This window comes from Vulpes lagopus, chromosome 2 (assembly GCF_018345385.1).
Source record: "Vulpes lagopus strain Blue_001 chromosome 2, ASM1834538v1, whole genome shotgun sequence".
NCBI classification, from domain to species: domain Eukaryota; kingdom Metazoa; phylum Chordata; class Mammalia; order Carnivora; family Canidae; genus Vulpes; species Vulpes lagopus.
Window position 1 is genome coordinate 33,979,903 of NC_054825.1, and position 23,309 is coordinate 34,003,211.

Genomic DNA, 23,309 nt, shown 5'->3' on the forward strand with positions numbered 1-23,309 from the left:
TATTTATTTATTCATGAGACACACACAGAGAGAGGTAGACACAGGCAGAGAGAAACAGGCTCCCTGCAAGGAACCTGATGCAGGACTCGATTCCAGGACCCCGGGATCACAACCCAAGCCAAAGGCAGATGCTCAACCACTCAGCCACCCAGGTATCCCTCTCTTGCAGTTTTAATATAAATTCTTACTCCCTGCTCTCTCTTCATCTTATTAATATGCTGCCTTTAATAGTCTTGAGCTGGCCAGCCAGCTAACTGACCACTAGAATTGTGTCTAAAAAGCAAATACAGAATGACCAAGAGCCTCTCCCACAAATAAGGTGAATGTGTTTTATATATGCTTTTGAGTATGCTCTTTTCAAGTAGGAATAACCTTTTTGTTACTCGGAGGTATACCACTTTTTTCCTTTACTTCTTGGTTTTCTGCTATATACTGCATACATAGTTATGGCCACTAGGTGACTACGCTTACTTTTCTCAGGCCCCCTTTTCTAGAAAACTAAGATTTACTGAGCATAACTTTTCATTATTTAGTATAATTCACTCACATGATTGTCTTTTCATATGATGAAAAGTGGCATCCTTTCATACTGTGGTGATCCCATCACCCCCAACCATGTCCCAATCCCAAATAACTGAGTTGTCTTTCTCTAGTACCATCAGGTCTTAATTGAAACATAATAAAGCAAAATTCTAATAACCTGTTGTAAGTGAAGGTAGACCGCCTGGCATATTGTTGGCTTTCTTGGCCCCAGTCTCAGGCCACTGTTTCCAAGTAACAGTTAACCATGAATCCCTAGTGGTCTCCAACCAAGGTTATAAATGCTGGCTCAGCTTGCATCATCTCCACATATACACATCTATACACAGAAAATAAATACTTCCTCTAACACAGGGACACTTAAAAACTTACTTTATACATCAGGCATAAAATGAAGCTCAATTTCGATTACACTTGCAATCATTATTTACTTTATCTCCCAGAATTTTTTCTGCACTGAAAATCATCTTTCATTTTCTTTTCTCTCAGTTCCTGTTTAATGTACTATAGTTTAAGCTCCATTACTTGGGATTAAACCATGGAGCTTAGTGTCAAAATTATGAGTTTCATAAATTTATATGGCACTTTATAGTTTACAAAGCAGTTTCTCACACACCACCTACTTTGATCATCACAATAACTTATTTTAATAAATAGGACATGGAGATGATGGGTCATAAAATCTTGTGTCTAGAAGAGACACTCTTTGAAATACCTCCACCAGTCCCCTGAAAACTTGGCTTAAAAGTCACTTAGTCCTTCATTTATAAAGATTCAATCTATAAAGATTCAATCTATAAAGATTAGAAGAATTAAAACTGAAATAACTTGTCCAGGATCATATAGTTAATTCAGATCTCCTAGCATTCACGCAGTTAACCTAGAATCTGATTATGTATTTAGTCTCTTACCTTTTATCTTATCTCTCACAAGAACCTAACCAATATGGAAGTACAATTCACTCATTTATAGTTCCTAGGGCTTTTTCTCAATTTTTTTTTAGGGAAAGGAGACAATTTAGCAATCTGATAATCATCTGGTACAGAGGACATTTCTAATTATATACTACTCAATTTGTTCAAGAGCTTCATATTTTTTCCCTTACTTCTTTAAAACCAAAATTCAGTCAATCCTGTTGTTCCTATCTTCTGAGACATCTTCAGCCTGAATCTGTCTCTACCTTAGTTCAAACTATTATCACTTCTTGCTTGGATAATAACACACAGTCCTATCTGGTCTCCCTGCTTCCTCTCCATCCACTACTCCTAATGTGATTTATGTAAGATGTATATGTAGTTTGTGCGACATCAGAGTTTAACATCTTTCAATGGTTCCTATCACCTTCCCAATAAAGCAAGACAAATAAGGTCCTTCATAATCTGGTCTTTACCAATCTCTCTAGTCTCATCTCTTACCACTTCCCTAAAGGCATCTTAAACACTTTCCGTATCAAACTACCTGTACTTGCTTGCATAAACCACAATCTCTTTCCACAGTATCTGCGATCCTTCTACCTGGAGCAGCCCTTCTCCTCTTCTTTTCCATCAGATAACTCTTACTTATCTTTCCATTCAATCATCACCTTCCGTGGAAGACTTCCATTATCCTGCGGGCTGGGTGAGTCTTCCTCTGTATTCTCACTACAATTTCCAGTGCACAGGCTAACTACACCACCCATTCTGCTATCTTATAATTGTTTATCTGCCTGGGTCTTCCCACCTGACCATGAACTCCCTGAGGGTAGAATATATATTCTCACTTCTACATCCCTATCACCTAGCAAAATGCCTGAGATATAGAGTAGTCAACAAAAGTTTCTTAAATAAATGCAAGGAAAATTGAACAAATGAACAAAGAAATTCTAAAAAGATGCTATCCAGTCCTGGTTATTGATATATTATGTAGTTTGCTGAATAGATCATGAATAGAGTTGTCCAACAGAACTTTATGCAATAACAGAAATGTTCTCTATCTCCAGTGAACTGAATTTTTAGTTAATTTAATACCCACACATGGCTTAATGCACTGTAAAGCTAGAACATACTATGTATATATATATTGTATTTATTTCAAAATAACTGAGGATGGCTGAGAATATTCCTAATGTTTTCATCAATTAAAACTAAATTGTGAGTTCTTCCACTAAACAAGAAGCTTGTGAGAAGTAGAGATCATTTCTTTTACCTCTATATAATCCATGTTTGGTGTATAGGAAATATTCAGCAAATAATGTTGAATGAATGAATAATAATACAAATCATTCATTTCTATTAATATTGTCTAATGGTTTCAATAATTCTGGAGATATTGTTCAACCTTTGAAGTTTTAAAGAAATGAATACTAATTTGGGGATGCCTTTAAGTACTATCTCCAGATTCCCTCTTGGCTCATCTAGGTCCTTATTTTTTATATGATTTGTCATATTTGGGGTTTCTGTGTTTTTTTCTCTAGATTATCTTTTAAAAAAAGATTGTATTTATTTGAGACAGAGAGAAAACATGAGTGGTGGAAGGAGGGGCAGAGGGAGAGAGAGAAGCACTCTCTCTGCTGAACAGGGAGCCTGAATTGGGGCTCCATCCTGGGACCCTGAGATCATGACCTGAGCCAAAGGCAGACACTTAACCAATTGAGCCACCAGGTTACCCCTCTTAGGTCATCTTTTTATTATTTTTATTTAATAATGCCTACTCCCTATTACGATATCTATTTCTTTGTCATTTAACCATGTCAGGAAGTGTATTTTTTAAAAACACACATTGATCCTGGTCTTCCTATACAATATTTTAAAATAGTTTCCAGGGAAAAAAAATAGTTTCTAGGCTTTCTAAAGTTTATTTTTAAACATATTTTATTTGTAAGTAACCCACCATGGGGCTCAAACTTACAGTCCTGAGATCAAGAGCTGCATGCTCTACCAACTAAGCCAGCCAAGTGCTGCTAGAGGTTTTTTGTTGTTGTTGTTGTTGTTTTAATAAAGCTACTCTAAATCTTTGGGGTTTTTTTCCTCTTAATGGCCCAACTTGACCATTTTTTGAAAACAAAAATCACTTCATGATCTACTCATTTCCTCTTATTTTCTGCTAGAATATGGAACTTAATAATAATAAGTGATCCAAAGTTTAAAAATACCCTAAAAGAAAGACTAGAAGGGAAGATGTCTGATCTTACTGGGAAGGTCTTTGAAAACAACAGAGTAAAACTACTATATAAGCCTAACTGGAAAGGAGACAAGTCTGAATTAATTTAGAAGAAACTGAAAGTGAAAAATAATACATGCTAATACATGACAAATATAATGACAAAAAATGTCTTCCAAATTGGCCATCTCCAAAGTTCTAAGAGAATAAAGAATATCTGTAGCCAAAGCCACGAGTTATTTGTATATATAACAAAAAATTTTGCCCTCAGGATCTACATATAGATGTATAGGGTTTGGTATGGGGGTACAAAAACTGCTAAGAAGTCAGGCTGGAAGAGAGCACTTGGGTGACTCAGTTGGTTGAGCATCTGACACTTGATTTTGGCTCAGGTCATGATCTCAGGCTCCTGGGATTCAGACCAGAGCTGGGCTCCCTACTCAGTGGGGAGTCTCCTTCAGGATACTCTCTCCCCTTCTGCCCTTTAGGATTCTCTCTGTCTTATATAAATAAATCTTAAAAAAAAAAAAAAAGTCAGGCTGTAAGTATTTATCCTGGCATGAAAATATAAAATCTTCTCTGAAATTAAATACAGAGGGAATAAGTCCTTGAACAATCTTATCCTAGGCACAGTTATTTTTACTAAAAGCAGAGAATGTAGATTATTTGGAAAATATCTACAAGCATATTTAGGATTGTCAGGGGTGGGTGGAAGCAGAAGAAAGGGTCATAAGAGCAAACAGACCAAAAGACTGACAAATGATTGAGAGAGAGAGAAAATGGGGAGGCTGGCCAGGCTAGTCTTAAGACTGTAGATAACAAGGGAGAGGTATATAAAATGGAATGACTTTGTAACTAAATAAATGACTGAAAATAAATATAGTAGTCTGCATATTAAAGAGATTCCTAATAATTCTATTTCTTGCTAGATCTGAAAATTTAAAGTAGCTAATTAGAACTCAAATTTTGGCTAGGCAAAGAAGGTGTTCCCTGTGCTCCAGATGTGTCGTTAGAAGGAATGATGAAGAGCACCATCTAGTGGTTTTTCTGGTGGTGAAGAACTCATGCCTAGAAGTCCAGGGTCTTAGAAGTTTTGACTTTCATTTTTTTTTTAATATTTTTTTTTCTTTATTTATGATAGTCACACAGAGAGAGAGAGAGGCAGAGACACAGGCAGAGGGAGAAGCAGGCTCCATGCACTGGGAGCCCGACGTGGGATTCGATCCCGGGTCTCCAGGATGGCGCCCTGGGCCAAAGGCAGGCGCCAAACCACTGCGCCACCCAGGGATCCCCGAAGTTTTGACTTTCAGACTTATATTGTTACATGTGATTGGGAGCAATGGGATGTATGCCTTTAGGACCAAATGTCCCATATAATGACATCCAGTATACTATAAAATTAGACGTTAAAATATTGTTCTATGGTATATATCCACGTGATTCTCCCTGAATCCTTTTATTTGGAGATACAGTTCTTTTTTCAAGGTTAGAATTAGAGGCCCTGAGGTCAAAGCCACACACACACACACACAGTATCTATAAAGAGGCTTCATCCATTTTTGTAAGTGGGCTAAGGCTTTATTCAAAATGAAAAAGACCAAACACCTGGGTGGTTCAGTGGTTGAGCGTCTGCCTTCCGCTCAGGGTGCGTGATCCTGGGGTCCTGGGATGGAGTTCCACATTGGGCTCCCCATTGGGAGCCTGTTTCTCCCTCTCCCTCTGCCTATGTCTCTGCCTCTCTCTGTGTCTCTCATGAAAAAATAAATAAAAATCTTTAAAAAAAAAAACAAAAACAAAAAAACAAGACCAAGGCCTTTATTTTTTTTTTAAGATTTTATTTATTTTTTCATGAGAGACACAGAAAGAGAGGCAGAGACACAGGCAGAGGGAGGAGAAGCAGGCTCCATGCAAGGAGCTCAACGTGGGAATCCAGGATCACGCCCTGAGCCAAAGGCAGACGCTCAACTGCTGAGCCACCCAGGTGTCCCAAGACCAAGGCCTTTATATCTAGAGATTCACCTATTCCTCAATAACTCACCACTGAAACAGAGACCAGTACTCTTCAACTTGGAGCTTTTCTAATATCTATGGATTTAAGATGTTAAACTCTTAGGAGTGGATAATCTCATCTGGATATTTATACAGAATGTATGGGAAAGGATTCTAGATCTATTTTTGGGTACTTCAACTCTTTCTGATTGCCTAATGCTCTGGAAATATTCTGTATTTTGTTAGTGATGTAAAAGATTTCTGAGACACCTTTATAAAAACCTAAGAGGACATTCTGATCTTTTCCTCTATGTATTTGCATTTACAAGGAAGCAATATTGGGGCCCAATACATAACAATGTGTTTAATAAGCATAAAACAAAATCACACATTAAGATTTAGAACATCTGCTTCACACCAAGTGTGGCAAATGCTCTTCTAACTAAGAAGCAATTTCTCTTGAAGTTATACAAAGTCTATTTATTATAGGATCAAAGGTTCCGTGCAGTTTTCAGAGGTGGTTACATTTGCAATTCCAAATGGATGCCTTCCTGACTTCTCTAATCAGGTAGCTATAGTAGCATTTTGATTATATGGTCAACTTAATCAAAAGTATCCGCTTTATTCATGCATAGACTCTACCTTGTATTCTTAATCTATACAGCTTTTTACTTAAATTAGGTCTATTTCTTATACTTACTCAAAGTACCCTATACTTCTATAGAATTTAACAACTTACAGTCATATTTACTAGTGCAATTATCTAATGATTGCTTCCCCTGGGCTTAAACCCCAAGACAGTGACAACCTTTTCTGTTTACCACTATATTGCTTAAATACCAAACACATAATAGATAAGAAGGAATTAATTAATGTATGAATTCAAAGCCCCACTTTTGTTTGCCTTAAAATTTTTACTGCCTCCCAATCGTAAACTAGCATGCACCTTGGAAATTATCAATTCCATATCCCATATTTACAGGAAAAACAGAGGCTTCTCGATTGCTGAATGGTTTGTCCAAAGCCACTTGCCCAAAATACAGGCAGTCAGGATTAGAACCATCGTTTCAGCTTCCTGACATATGTTCAGATCATCTTAAGACTGATTTGAAAGAAATTTTTTAAAAAGTTTACATAAAGGGGCACCTGGCTGGTTCAGTCAGTGGAATGTGTGTCTCTTGATCTCAGGATTGAATTCAAGCCCACACTGGGTGTAGAGATTACTTTAAAAATAAAATAAAATCTTAAAAAAAAAGTTCTACATAAGTTCATATGATTCTACATTCCTGAACTCAGACATTCTTTTTTGTTTTTTGTTTTTTTTTAAGATTTTATCCATCTATTCATGAGAGATACAGAGAAAGAGAAGCAGAGACACAGGCAGAGGGAGAAGCAGGCTCCATGCAGGGAGCCCGATGCAGGACTCGATCCCGGGTCTCCAGGATCAGGCCCCGGGCCGAAGGCAGGTGCTAAACCGCTGAGCCACCCAGGGATCCCCATTCATGAACTCAGACCTTCTATCAAGTTTGATCTACTATGGGTTAAAAAAGAAAACGATCCAAAGAAAAATGACCAAAGGGTAGTAAAAAAACAATCCCCTAAGAATATATTAAAGAAACTTTAACTCTTTAAAACAGGTATGATTTAAGGGGTTATTTAAACATAGTTATCAAATATGAGAAGAATTTTTATAAATGATCTATTAGGTCTGCATCAAAATCTTAAACAGTCCTGAGTTGGCCTTAACTTTTTGACAACGAAGGCAGAACTCTAAAAGAGACAATTGTAAATTATAGAGACTTCCTGATTAATTTGTTCATTTTTCAACAAGTATGCTGTAAACATAGCATTCTATGAGGTGCCTACAATTATATATGTTGAATATTATTATCTATCCTGGAAGTTAAATCTTTTTCTTCTCTCTCTGTCCCCCTTCCCTTTCCTTCCTCTCTCTCTCCCTCTTCTCTCCCTTTTCACACCTGCCCCCAGTCCCTGAATCATGAGATGCATTCTCTAGGTCTCATCTGTGTGATTCTAACCATCTTAATCGTATCAAATTGTACCTTTACTTACTCAATAATTTTATGTATTTTCTCATCCAAAATGTCTGCAATCCAACCTCTTCTCTTCAGTACCACTGCCCAAAGTCAAGCTCTTTTTATCCTTCACAAAAAAGTTCTATAATCTTTATCAGGTTTGCCTACTTGCAGTATCTTATTTCAGTTCAATTTCCACCTGACACAGAGTTAACTTTCTATGACAGATTTCATCATATCATAGTCCTGATTAAAAAGTTAAAGCGGTGGGCAGCCCGGGTGGCTCAGCGGTTTAGTGCCACCTTCAGAGCAGGGAGGGCATGATTCGAGACCCGGGATGGAGTCCCATGTTGGGTTCCCTGCATGGAGCCTGCTTCTCCCTCTGCCTGTGTCTCTGCCTCTCTCTCTCTCTCTCTCTCTCTGTGTGTGTCTCTTGTGAGTAAATAAATAAAATATTTAAAAAAAAGTTAAACTGGCTATTGCTCATTAAATAAAGTTCAAGCATTAGGAGTCTAACTTTTTCCAGTCATATCTTGTAATGCTTTCATCATGCATCTTGTAGTTGAGCCACAGAAAACTGGGGAAATGGGAAAAATCCCCAAGCATTCTCTCATCATAGTGCTTTTGTCTAGGTCATTCCCTCTACCTCAGAATGCCCTTCCCTGCTTTTGATGAAATCTTATCCATCCTTTAAGGCCCAGTTCAAATTTCACTTCAATTACAGTCAATCTTCTCAACCCCATGGAATAAAGAGTTGTTCCCTCTCTACTACAAGTAATATATACTTATATAAAGAGTTGTTATTTAAAAAAAGAACTGTTATGTTCTAGTATAGTTATTTACATGTCTGCCTCTTCCCAACCAACCAGACTATGAGATCTTTGAAGCTTGTTTCAACCTGGATTTCCTTGTATATACCAGATAATAGGTTCTCATTAAACATTTAAATAAATGAATCTTCCTATGAATCATTTGACCTTACATGGGAAAAATTCAGTTGCAGACTGAAATTTTAGCTTAAGCCAGTTTAACTTACAAGTATGTGTGTCATAAGGAATACCAGCAAAAATTGTTTAAAAAAACAAGTGAGCACATAGATGGATCAGTGCTAATTCTTTTGCCATCAGAAAAATAAAAAAACTAAAAGTACATGGTTGAATGTCAGAAACAAAATTATTTCCATCTACCCATCTTCCCAACTTCAGTGAGATGTCCTTTCCATTTCTACCTGTAGACTGACATTCTAAGGCCTAAAAAAATATATGTATAATGTTTTCACAAAGCAATGATGATGGAAAAATAAACATTCTGCTTTCTGATCAAAACCAATTAAAGGAAAATCTAACTTAGAGTAAAGGCCATTTTTTAAAAAGTTTTTAATATATTTATGAGAGAGAGAGAGCACATGTAGGGGGAGGAGCAGAGCGAGAGGGAGAAGTAGACTCCCTGCCAAGCAGGGAGCCTGACATGGGGCACGATCCCAGGACCCTGAGATCATGACCTGAGCTGAAGGCAGACTTTTTTTTTTTTTTTAATTTATTTATGATAGTCACAGAGAGAGAGAGAGAGAGAGAGAGGCAGAGACACAGGCGGAGGGAGAAGCAGGCTCCATGCACCGGGAGCCCGACGTGGGATTCGATCCCGGGTCTCCAGGATCGCGCCCTGGGCCAAAGGCAGGCGCCAAACCGCTGCGCCACCCAGGGATCCCTGAAGGTAGACTCTTAACTGACTGAGCCACCTCATAATAAAGGTCATTCTTTAAAAAAAAAAAAAAAAAAAAGGTCATTCTTGATGTTAGTATTTCATGTTCATCTCCTATTGCTTAAATTCGTTGACTTAAGCCTTTCTTAACTTGCCCAGGATCTGTGGTGGTTCATGGTCTCTAATTCTTAACCCCTGGTACCTGATTTCCTTGGACTCTGGATCTCTTCTGAGTATAACACAGACTAGTAAGATTTTATGTTAATCTCAAGAATGAGTCACAGTCTTTTAAGTAATGATTTCTGGGCCTCTTGAAGAGAAAGTAATTATTATGAAACAATATGAGTTTATAAAGAATCAGAGTAATAATTTTCTTCTTTTAAAGGGTAGACTGGTTGATAAGAAAAATCTAATGGCCGTTATTATGCCCATATGCCAGCAAGGCATCTGACAAACTTGCTTATTACTTTGAACAAAACCATGAACTAGATTCAATTAGGGAATTAGTAACTGGCTGAAAAAAAACTCTTAAGATACGCATAAAATTCTGAATAATGGATCTAAGTCAATACAAAGGGAAAGTCTGTATAATGTGGTACTCAAACTTTACCCATAAAATACTGAATAATGGATCTAAGTCAATACAAAGGGAAAGTCCATATAATGTGGTACTCAAACTTTACTGTGCATCAAAATCACCTTGGGTGTCTGGTGCCCAGAGCTCCTAATTCAGCAGATGAGACCCAAGAATTCACATTTCTAACAAGTTCCCAGGTCCTCATCTGAGGATCAGGTTTTGAGAACCACTGATTTACTCTATCTCATGATATAGATATAAGGTTTTGTTCAATGTTTTGCTAGTGACCCTGTTAAATATGTAAAAAGCATGATTACAAATCTGCAGTTGATATTAAATTTTGATATAAAAAGACCTCAATAGATTAGTTGTGAAACAAATCTTAAATTTACAGGATAGATGCCTGGGTGGCTCAGCAGTTAAGCATCTGCCTTCCACTCAGGGCATGATCCTGGAGTCCTGGGATCGAGTTCCACATCAGGCTCCCTGCATGGAGCCTGCTCCTCCCTCTGTCTATGTCTGTCCCCCTCCCCCTCTCTCTGTGTCTTTCATGAATAAATAAATAAATAAAATAAATAAAATTTATTTTATTTTATAAAATAAATAAATAAATAAATAAAATAAATAAAATAAATAAAATCTTTTTTAAAAATTTACTATGGATAACTTTAAAATCCCAAAACAAAAACCAACTATACAAATATAGGATAGGATAAACAGAGCTTAACAATTACAATCACATGCACACACAAGAGACAGACAAAGATACACAGGTTTTAGAAGACTACAGCTTCAAAGATTTGAGAATATACTCTAGTAACCAAAAAAGGTAATAATAGTTTGGGCTTTGGTAATAAAGTATAGGCTATGGAACAATGTATTTGATAGTTCAACTGCAGATTATACTGGTTCCCCCATACCTGAGTATCTCTGTAGTCAACTTTGGATATTAGATATTAAACACAAGGTAGTCAAACCAGTTTATTCAAAGAAGAACTATGGATCTAAAATCACATCACATGAGAACAGTAAGAGGAATTGTTGACGTCTGGCCTTCAGATGATTTGGAAGGATATAAGAGCAGTTTTCATATATTTGGTTTTCATCCATAATTGCTTGTGGATGAAAATTTGTTTTCCTCTGTATGACCCTAAGCAGAACTGCCACATACAGACTGCATCAGACATCTTACTACATATGGGTCTCTAGCTGAGGAGAAGAGAGGGTCGCAAGAGAAGGGCTGACATCTAGACTACATTTCACTTGATAAACCATGTGAGGGGGTTGAGTCCACCTGAAAAAAAAGATGAAATTTTTCTAATTCATATAAAACAGACAACTCTAAATGGCTTTTTCCTTTTAGTAGGGACACCATTTCTAATTTGCACAAAGGCAGTGGTGACTATAGCTAAGGTAGAACAAGCTAAATAAAGAGAAGTTTAGAGAAAGTGATTTCACCTCATTGGAAGAAATTGATAGAGTGATACATTATATGGAAACACATTTTCTGAAGAGTAGTTAATCCCCAAATTGGATGTTCAAGTACTAGCTGGACAACTACTTGGCACGGTTATTTAGAGAGGATTTCAAGGCAGAGGAGTATGTATATGTTTATTATCATGTAAGTGGTGAAACTCAATGATCTTTTAGCTTTTAGGACTCTACATTTGAATTATCTACCTATCTTCACCATATCCCAGTTGATTCCTGTGGTATTCAGACCCTTCTCTTCACAAATTTATGATGCATTTTAGCCTTCCTCCTACCTAGCCAAATTCCTCTTCTCCTTTCCCTGCTCCAAAATATAGAAAGCATACATACTGCATCAATACTGAAAATAAACTTTGTATTTTAAAAAACTGCTTTCAGGGTGCCAGGCTGGCTCAGTTGGTAGAGCATGCAACTCTTTATCTCCAGGTTGTGGGAGCCCCACACTGGGTATAGAGACTATTGAAAAATAAAACCTTAAATTAAAAAAAAAAAAAAAGGAAAGAAAAAAAATCCAGATTAAAAAAAATACTATTTATTTTATTTATTTTTTAAGATTTATTTATTTATTTATGATAGACAGAGAGAGAGAGAGAGAGAGTGAGAGAGAGAGAGGCAGAGACACAGGAGGAGGGAGAAGCAGGCTCCATGCCGGGAGCCCAACGTGGGACTTGATCCCGGGACTCCAGGATCGCGCCCTGGGCCAAAGGCAGGCGCTAAACTGCTGAGCCACCCAGGGATCCCCAAAAATACTATTTAAAATAAAATGCAAATTTAATTCTCTAAAAATATTCAATAAAAAAAGCTAAGTTTCATTTTTAAGTGATTTATGAATCAGTCACTAAATTCATGATAGGGTGTAGAGTTCTTTTGCACCAGAAAGATAGTGGAATAAACATGGAAAATATAATATTGGTTTACATTTCTTCAGTTAGTACCGAATGCATGATACTATATTAAGTGAGTAATGATTAAATAATAACATGATAAGTGTTAAGGAGCAGAGTGAATCGTAGGCATAATCTTAAAGGAAGCTGAATTATCTTGTGTGGTTTTCTTTGAATCCTGGTCTCTCCCTTCCCGTATCTATAGTGCCTAAACCTTGGCTCCCATCAGGCTAATAAGGTTTACCCTTCTTGTACTTAAACCTAGATTTCCTGAGTTATGGCTCATCCTTAGGACCTTTCTTTTCTTGGTCTCTTCCAAGAGAATAGTGCTTCAAAAAAAATCAGCATTTTAAAAGCAGCCTTTAAGAACTCCACCCAAATAAGTTAACTAAAGGTACAAACTATCTATGGAAGGATAGAGAGGCAAAGATTTTGTTGAGCACAGCTAGACTAGCCTTTTATGGAGAGGGAAGACAACACAGAAGATCTAGATACCTAGAGCTGACTAGCCAAACAGTAATTTCCACTTTTGAACAAAACACCTGAGAAGATACAACCAAATGCCAATAAAGTATTAAGCCAACTAATTATTTTGAAAACACATTAATGATGTAATAATACAAAATACCTCAAGCAATATTTATGTAAGATGTTTACATATGTAATGTCATACTGTAATGATCTTATTAAGACAAACTTTATAGAACTTACAAAAAAATCAGTTTCAAACTATTTATAGAATGGAATAGCAATTATTTTGAGCTTAGAAATTTGTAAAAAAACAAAGGTATTATTTTGATAAATATTTAAAAAATAAAAAATACCATTTTTAAATGATAGCTGTATTTTGAGAAAGATATATAATAAAGGGCTTTCTTTTTTTCTCCCCTCCCCTCCCCTCCCTTTTCCTTTCCTTTTTTTTCCTTTCATTTCCTTTCCTTTCCCCTTTCCTTTTTCCTTTCCCCTTTCCTTCTCCTTTCCTTTCCTCTCTCCTTTCCTTTCCTCTCTCCTCTCCTCTCTCCTCTCCTCTCCTCTCCTCTCCTCTCCTCTCCTCTCCTCTCCTCTCCTCTTCTTTCCTTTCTTTTAACCAAACTAGCTAGTAAAGGTTTTCTAACGAGAGGAAACAGAAATGCTTCCTAGGAAAAGAAAATAAATCCTCTTCCCTAAGGAAAAATTAACTTTTTCCTTTGTAAATAAGCATTTCTTTTTTTTTTTTTTTTAAGAAATAGGTAAGTTTTTAAAAACTTTGGACTTATTTTTTTGCTCAGCAAACTGATCTTGATCAAATAGCTTAGATAATTATTCATTTTAATATGAACTCTGTTTTCCCTAGTAGAATGCCTTATACACAGTGGACAGATATTTTATATTTGTTGAAAAATTACCAGTCACTCTTGCTTCAGTTCCAAGTCGCTGACATTTTCAATGTCTTTCATACAGAATATATTATTGTAATATTTGTCTCAGACAGACATTTTATAATCCTTCTTGTCCCCCACTGATTTTCAATTTATCAACAGTGGTGCCTGACTCCATTGTCAACCAGGGATTTTCATCATTTAATTATTTAAAGAGCTATAACTTAATGGTGATAAAACCCACATTCAGAAGTATATATTACAAAGCTAATAACCAAACAGCATATCCAGTTTTGAAGCAGACTGGCTAATGTCTGCTCATCTCTTACCTAAAGAAAACGGAATGGAATTACAGAGAGATTATAGAATCTGCTCAGCTCTTACCTAAAGAAAACAGTGAAAAACAATGGCAAAGGTAAAGGCTTAAGAAATTGAGGGGGAATGAGAACCAAAAATTCAGAATTCAAAAGAAGCTTTGTTTGGAATACAGGGTCCTAAAATTATCCCTGCAGCAAGTATCCAAAAAGCTACCTATCCAGAAAGTAAGTTGACAAGTTAGAATGATTTCAGCCACTGATGACCAGTATTTAGAGTGTCCTGGCAATAATGACCAGAAAAAGGAATAAGGAGAAAAATGAATCATCTTTTCAATTATCCCAGTCTGTATAGAACCACTTCAGTGCTTCTGGAGTGCTAGAGCCCTTAAACTGAAACTGAGACATTTTTCTTGAAAGAAACTGCTTCAAAGGCTGAAAATTTCACTGATTCAGGTCTTTTCCCTCTTTTCTGAGTCATCCTTTTATGTGCCATTTTTTTCCCATATAATTTAAATACAGATTCCTAGAAATGCATGAGATTTAATAAGGTACTTACATTCACACTGTATGACATCTAAATTAAACTGCTGAACAGCTCCCATGCTTATCTGTTTTAACTCACTGTCCAATAGCATCTGCATTAAGGATGTTGACAGATGCTGGCAGGCTGACATGCAAGCAGTCTGAGCAACTTTCCCCTGTTTAAAACAAATATTAAAACCAAAACATAAATAAATAAACAAACATAGAAAAACACCACAAAGTATCAGAAAAATTATATATCTGACATTCTTTTTATTGTCTTCTTGGGGGTACAACAGTGATCAACTGGCCTTTCTATTTCTGTATTCTAAGCAGCTATACTTTTTAGCATAAGAATTAAGAATTAAAAAAAAAAAGAATTAAGAATTATATTCTTGTTTACTTGTCCTTCTTAGAACATAAATATCATTAAAGTTCTAATTGTACCCAGGAAAATCAAAAGACAAGTAAAAAATCCATGAATTATTATGTTAGATCTCTTGAAATGTCCCAAGTATTTTTAAAAATGCACGTTAAAATATGACATTTATGACATAAAATAATTATATTGACAGAACATTTTATTCATATGATGTTCTTTAAGCTCTGCTTTATATAATCAAGTCAGAATAAAGTTAATAAGCAACATAATTTATTTTCATTTAAACTGTACCTAAAATTAAAAATATATTTTGAATCATAAGTTCTTCTAGTTAGAACACTGGTTTGTAGCATAGCTTCAATTAGCTGGAGGGGAGGGGAGCTTGCCTACCAATATGATTTCAAAATCATCTACAGATCTACATTTAGTTTTTAAATCATCTGATTATTTAGAAATATGTGGTTAAATAACTACAAATACTTGTGTTTTTCTTTCACTATATATAACATTATAAAATATTTTATACTACAGTAAGCTCCTAAAAACTACATAAATTTTCACTGATAGTCTTAAGGCTATATTTTCTTAAAAATTATAATTTCTAGTATTTAGTCTCTAGATTACAAAGCTGAATCACACAACATCACTTTTAGTATAAACTGTTAATCTAAATGGATTCTGTATTCCAATTAAAAGTTTAAAATATTATAAAGACTCTTTCATGTACAGTTTTCTAGTGTAACACTGCTCCTAGTATTGCTCTCTGCAACCTACCACCATGTGACTTGGTGATGGATTGACTTCTGTGATAGGATTCAAAGATCTATAAATATGGTCAGAAATAATGACTTTTGGAAAATGTGTCATGTTTTGCCTCATTTGCATTAATAAATATTTACTCAATGCTATTTGATAATTATGTTTTTTACTACTTTCACAAAGGCCAATAAAGCTACAAAATGATGTAAAAATCTAAACATAAATGTTTCACTAAATTGGTACAGAAATGTTTACAGAGTTGATCTGTTAGAAAAGAACATAACTATATTTTTAAGATGTTTATTAGAACATTTGTTCATTAAACTACACATTTAAAGTCAGACTAGAAATGAAGCAGCTTTTATGAATATGTCTTTAGCATTCAGAAACTTAGCAGTGAAAAACTATCTGAAATGGAATCTTAATTTCTTAATCAAAAACTTTAGAGATAAAAGCCAATGCAAACAATATATTTGACAGATACTGATGAACTGCCAAAAAAGAATGTAACAAACAATGCAAAACCCAGCATGCTTCAAGATCCCTCAAACCCAAGAGGAATTAGTCTGGGAGACATGCAGCTCCATTCCTCAAGCACCATATCAATATGAATGGGAGGGGGACAAAAACATAGAAAAAGGAGAAATCAATGACATGTCATTTAATCACATATAGTAGGCTTGAAAAATACTTAATGGAAATGTAATTTTGACCTAATGGAACAACTATTGCATTTTAGTTTCATGTACTTCTCCATCCAATCAGCTCCATGTCCTACTTACGTTGCCCCTGTAATATACCAACTGCAAAAGATTAATAAATTGCCCCCTACAATTATTATTATATTCATTTCAAAAGTAAACACACTGCACAATTTTAGCAATTTAATTTTAAGGTGATCTTTAAAATTCAACATGGGTTCAGATGCTAGAAGTGACTATATAACCACAGTACTGGAGCCAAAAATGATGGTAAGAGTACAGAAATACAGACTGTTCCATAATCTTGGTGGAAATAAGTAATGAAAACACACACACACACACACACACACACACACACACACACACATATATACATGAGTGCGCGAGCAAATTTAGCTTTTTGTTTAAACAATATATATGATAATAAAACCCTAACACCAAATTTCTTCTGAAATGCATATTAAATACAGGCTTATTGTTCTCAAAGAAGATATAAGATTAAAATATTTCTTATATTTTATAAATTTTCAAATGAAAAAAAATTTTTTCAAATGAAATAAAGTCTTTCCAAAGCCCAAAATTAAAGTTAATATCAAAGGTTTGAATTCTTTAAATATTTAAAAAGTTATATTCTATAAAATAATACATTTTTAACATGTTTACTTCCTATCTATAAAATATGCACAAATATCCTTAAGTCCATCTATGACTTATATTTAGAGAGAAAATTTTTAAGTTTCAAATATTTGCACATCCAAAAAACACCTTTGGCAATTCATTTCTGATGCCTATAGCCCTTGGCACACTTTGGTATAACCAGAACACCCCTTTCTGAACATTATTATTATTACTATTATTGTGGACATTCTTAATATTATCATTTTCTAGAACAAAAGTAATCTAAGTGCGTTTGCAACTATCTTTAAAAACTAGCCTTTTTCATTAGAAATGCTGTTTTTTAACAAACAAAACCAAAATAATGAATAAATTTCAAGGACGTAGGAATTTCTGCAGCCTTCATCTGAAAAATTAATTGCAACTACTATTAACATTTTCTTTTTCTTTAACACAAAGTTCAATAAGTAAAAACACCTGCCAAACTTTTAAAGGTAACTCCTTTTTTACCCTCCTCTAACATTTTGCTGAAAAACAACTTGCAAAGAGAGAAAACCCTTAGACAAACTTCTTAGATTTCAAAGGAACTTGTAAAAGAGAATCTGCTGACATATTAGATCCTTTTTGCATTACCCCAAAGCTTTTCTTCTAAGAACAATTGTGGTAAGGAGACATTTGGCTCCTAGGAAATTCCCAAAGGGTCAACCATATGCATCCTTCCATGGCACCTTCACAGTGCTGCTTTCTAGATCCATGTCTCAAAAGCAGCTTTCATCATTTACTTGTGTGTCAGTCAATATGATTTATGGACTGCATTCAACAAAGTCAAAGCATATAGAATGAGAAATATGACTACAATCTGCTAATTTGTTTTGTATTGAGCCACTTAAGAGTCAAAGACCTGATGTCAGACTGAGACCAGCAACACAATTAACCAGTCGGTGACAGATTCATCCATCCTCCCTGCCAGGCTGTGCCAATCAAAGACAGCATGAGGCGACATTTGGTGAAATCAGTAAGAAAACTCATTCTCTAAGCAACCTATGTGAGACCTTGATTGACACTTTTTGAATTTAGTTTGTGGAACACAGCCACTCTCTACCCTATAGTCCCTCACTGCAAGCTGTGAAATAAAGCTTTTAATGCCAATCACAGGAACAATAAACCACAAACCACTAACCCTCAGTTTAAAAGGACTCAAGAAAACACATCTGTTTGTATGTCAAGCCAAATTTCTAAAATAATTTACTATTATAGATTAGGATAAAGATACTCCATTTCCTTTGAAACACCACAAAATGACATGGTAACAAAAATACAACAGATTTTATTAGATTTTGGCTCAAAACTGTTTTGGTTTCAAAGTAATATTTTGATAGACCTACTCATAACAATAGAAGAAATGTAGAATACTTAAAAACTAATTTGACACATTTAAATTTTCATTTGAAGTTTTCATTTCTGTCTCACCATTCTCTTATTTCAAAGATCTAATAAAAAAAGAAAGGTTTGATTTCAACAGTAATTATTTGAAACCATTTTTCAATACTGCTTTCATTCTTTCTCAACCACATTTAACATAAAAATGTGCTCTTGAAATCACAACCATTCTTTCTGCATTGGTCTCCCTTCCTTAATGATCCCAGGAGAATCCACTTTACTTTATTTATATTCCCACAAAAGGTCAACTTTGCACAATAAACTACTTTTTTATTTAAGTAAAAAGAAATATATAGACTCAAAAATATTGTGCATTGCATTTATTATTCTTTAAATTGGTAACAGATTGTGTTTTAAAAGGTTATGTAACTCTTGTCAGAAAAATCTGGAAAACAAATAAAACCATGGTCGATTTGAATATTAAATCTAACACTGGCAAAAGAACTTATTAATTAATTCTGATTCTGTACGGTGTTTTACAATTATTTGTTATTAATTTTTTAAGCTATTTAAATTAAAGTGGTATAATAGTGCCATAATATTCAAACTCACTGCCTCTCAGTTTGCTACATAAATTCCACTTAAGACGATGAAATAGTGTTTTCAGAGTTAAAGCAAAAGAGAAAGGGAAGCATTGATGAACTGGTCAGTCTCCCAAAGGCCAACAATGTATTTAGCCTTTTTTAAGACAAATAGTTTGACTAAGAGAGTGAGGTCTTTCATCAAATGTGAAGTAAACACTAAAATTAGAAACAATTTCCTAACTGATATATGAAAAAAGATGCCTAGTTAAAAAGTAGGTATTTTAACTTATGAAATTTATTATATCTTCTGTTTTTATATAAAAACCATTACAGTAAAAAAAACCATTACAGTTTTATTATATAAAACTACATCTTGCTCTTATATTAATTAATTTTTAATTTAAATTATTTTAATAATATGTTAAAAAGTCCTGATTAAGTCAGGAAAAAACATACCCAAAACATTAGTATAAAATATGAAAATTTCCCTAAAATGACTTCACAAATGCACAAAGATTCTCTTTTCTAGTAAAATAGGCTTCTGGCTGAACACTCTAACACTGACATATGTAACACTGAATGTCTCATTCCCAATACAGAATGGATGAGTTATAAAGGTTTAAATATCAAGATGAATTCCTTCAGTGAGTTTTAATAACAATTTTAACACTATCTTGAAGATAGATTTTTGAGATTATGCCAAAAACATTCATAGGTCTATCGAAATACACCCAACTCTAAACACCTTCAACATTCTCCAAAATACCTCTTTTAGACTTCTATATTCCTCTCATACTCTTTCTGTCCCTACCTAAAGTAGCTTTAACCCCACAAGAGGTGGTTACCACATCAGTAAACCGTAATCTCTGCAGTGAAGTATAAATTCACATTCTCCCCTTTCAGGCTTTTCTCCTAAAAATTCCCAATCATAAGGATATGAGATTAACATAAATGCGTGCTCCCGGAGACATGGGGACACACACGCGCATACAGATTAAATAGAACACAATTATCTTAAAGTCAAGAAAAAAATTTCCCCAAACTGGGAAAATTTTAGGACAGTTATAATATATGGCAATTTCTCTTACACTCAAAACTTCCTTATTCCAACCATTGGGCTCATCAAATTTTGGTGGCCTTTTGATTTTTTTTTAATCTTTTGAACATGGCCTTAGATGACATGTAATATCCAGATTTTTAGCTTTCTGTAAGTATCACTGTTGATGTTATGGCAGGTCCATGCTATCTTCCAATTTGTTTTACCTTTAATAGGTGGAAAGAGAATGCAAAGACAAGCAAAGCAAAGTCTAGAAGAAGTCAAGGTTTTAAAGAAATGCCTCTGCTTCCAAGCAATTGAGAATATCAGAAATCAAGATAAAATGGTGAAAGCTGCATGCACTTTTGCCCAGACTGACAAGAAGAGGAAGCTAGTTTATGTTGTGTGGAAGCTGACAGGCATTATTCCTCTTTTTTTTTTTTTTTAAGATTTTATTCATTCATTCATGAGAGACAGAGAGAGAGAGAGAGAGAGGCTGAGACACAGGCAGAGAAAGAAGCAGGCTCCATGCAGGGAGCCCGATGTGGGACTTGATGCCAGGACTCAGGGATCATGACCTGGACCTGAGCCAAAGGCAGATGCTCGACCACTGAGCCACCCAGGTCCCTATTCCTCTTATATCTACTGGTTAATAGAAAATTGGGCAGTTAGGCATATGTTAAGTAGGGAAGCAATAAAATATTAGGGCTCTATAAGTTTCCTCACTTGGCAATTATAAGAAAAGCAGGGGAAGTTAAAGATGAGCTGTAATTTTCCCTGTGGTGACTGATTACTACGGCTAAGTCACAGAATTAAGAGGGAAATACTGGAGCATCCCAAGAACGGTTCTAAAAGCAACAGCTCTCTGATAGCAGAGTCATATCCTCATTTCTTTACATAAGCATCCAGCTTAGAGTATTAAGGCTATTTAATCATTAAAATGTACTACAGTTTGCAATCCCAGTACAAATTAAAATTTGCAAAGAAGTTGCCAGAATCACTAATACGTTAGACAATATAAGTACTTTCCAGATGACAGTAAAATGGACAAATGTCACTCAAGCCAAATGACTCTCTTATTAATATATGTAGGCAGGTAGCTGACATATCATAAATGCTGCCATATATATAAAGTATAGTGCAAAGCAGGCCTTTGTTATTCAAGGATTGAAATTTAGGCTTCAACCTTTTAAGAATTTCAGAGTCCAGTACAAGTAGGGCTTCATTTGCTGAGGCACATATTTGAATAACATGCTCTATGAAATGGGTATGGGGGGTATCTATCACTCAGAGACTGAATACAAAGTCCCAACCTCCCAACTCAGTGTGGCTCTGCTGTCTTCTGTTAGTTGACATGGATAAAATAACTCTTGTTGAAGTCTATACTTTTCAGTTATATTTCACAGCATTTTCTGAAAGAAATTACATGGCATAGCAGTATCCTCAAATTTGAAAATTCTCAAAGTTTTGGGGTATACTCACCCAGAATGTCAAGGACTTCCTGAATAAGTAATTTCACAGGGCTGTCCTAGAATGTGGGAATGGGGTTTGGGTACTTTTAGATTCACTTCCAGTTGAGGAATGGGATTTTTAAGAGTAAGGGAGAGGTATCAAGTGGAGGGAAGATATAGATTTTAAAAAGACAAAACCTATACAAAGTGGGAGGGAGTGATCAAGGTAAGTTATCTAATTACCTTTTTTTTTTCTAGAGACAATCTTGCAAATGACATTCAGCAATACTCAGAGTAAAGAGTAAGTCCTTACAGATATCTACAGTAGGCCTTTGCCAACTGCTCTCTTCTTGTTTCCAAAGAACTGACAGAGGTTTTAATCTCAGTGCTACATTTAACATACCAATTTTCATAAGTAAAAGATCTAAAAGAACATGACAGCTTTCCTACAATGCCTAAAGTCTCCTGAATGAAAGAAAAGGAAGGGATTAAAATGTTGCTCATTTTCTGAATTCACTCCCTATATTTCATATTTGTCTGAACATGTTCCTTTGGTGGGATTTCCCAAAGTTCAATCTCCTTCCCTTCATATATAGCACCTTACATAAGTTTTTTATAAGTATGTATCAGCATGGTGGTCTGATGAATTTTGTTATCTCTGACCTGCTAACATACTGTAAATATAAATGCACCAAGGCTAAGGCTGTTCTACCGCTCCCATCAGCTCTATCTTCACCCTTTTCCTTTCCTGGTAGGCTCCATACAGAGAAGAAAAAAAGAAAAACAGGCTCTTTGGCATCACTGGATAGAGGCTTAGACAGGAAACTTCCAACTCCATCTGTGCTACCATCTCCTATCTTTCTCTTTAGAGGATCTGACTTCCTTTTTTGCTGCCTTTGTTTGCTCATAAAACATAATTCAAACTCAATCTCTTAACCACATATTTTAGTCCCTAAATAGGAAAAAACATACCAAAAAAGAAGGAAGAATAATAAATTTAAGTTAAAATTAATGAATTTATTAAATTAAATTTAAATTAATTAATTTATTTTAATTTATCTAAATATGTAAATATCATCCCATTTCAACTGTTGTCCATTTAACTTTGGGGAAAAATTATCTTCTATATTTTTCTTTCCATTGTGGGATACAAGTTTAAAGGGGAAGATACCATTTGCATTCCTAGATACCATTTACCATTCCTCTCTGCAAAAATTCAGTTAACTTTCTTAACATGAATTCTCTGTTGCCACCTGGTAGGAAAGCTGCCAGACACTGCATTTTCATTTGTTTTTAGTACTGATTCTTCCTGTTCAGAATGGTACCTTGTTCATAAAGCCATCACCAATGATACAGTCTATTTCACTGATAGCTGTTAAAGAGTAAAGTTACAGAATCTTTTTAAGTGTACATATGTATATATCTGTATACATATACATACATTTAGTCTATGGGCTGATAATAATCCATTCTAATTATTTTCATTTATATCTCCCTGATCTGTTACTTACTGGTCAGGTCTTAGAGTTCTCTCCTAATCCATAAGCTTTTTACTAAATCTCTCATGTGTTTCCTTCTAAACTAAAAGCCTTTTATCACTACTACTTCTTCCAATTATGCCCTGAATCAAAATGCTGTTTCCTACAACCTTTGACAGCAGGAAATATTTAAGTGTGCTATGCTATACACACACACACACACACACACACAGAGAATACAACTTAATGCAATTAAATCTCTCACCATGATGCTGGCTAGCATCAATTTAATAAATACTTGAAAGGATTAAAGTTATAAAATTCAACTATGTTCATTTTCAACTAAAAAGTGAGATTCTTTTTTTTTTTT

The 23,309-nt window shown here is 35.0% G+C and overlaps 1 protein-coding gene across 5 annotated transcripts in view; it reads right to left on the minus strand.

Annotated features, from left to right (window-relative positions):
- The window catches only part of EXOC6 (exocyst complex component 6), a 221,024-nt gene that overhangs the window by 42,668 nt on the left and 155,047 nt on the right, over positions 1-23,309 (minus strand). For all 5 annotated transcript variants that reach the window (XM_041743259.1, XM_041743260.1, XM_041743261.1 and 2 more), the window contains one exon: positions 14,588-14,729. In XM_041743259.1, coding sequence (XP_041599193.1) covers positions 14,588-14,729 — 142 coding nt within the window. The remainder of the gene's footprint in view (positions 1-14,587; positions 14,730-23,309) is intronic.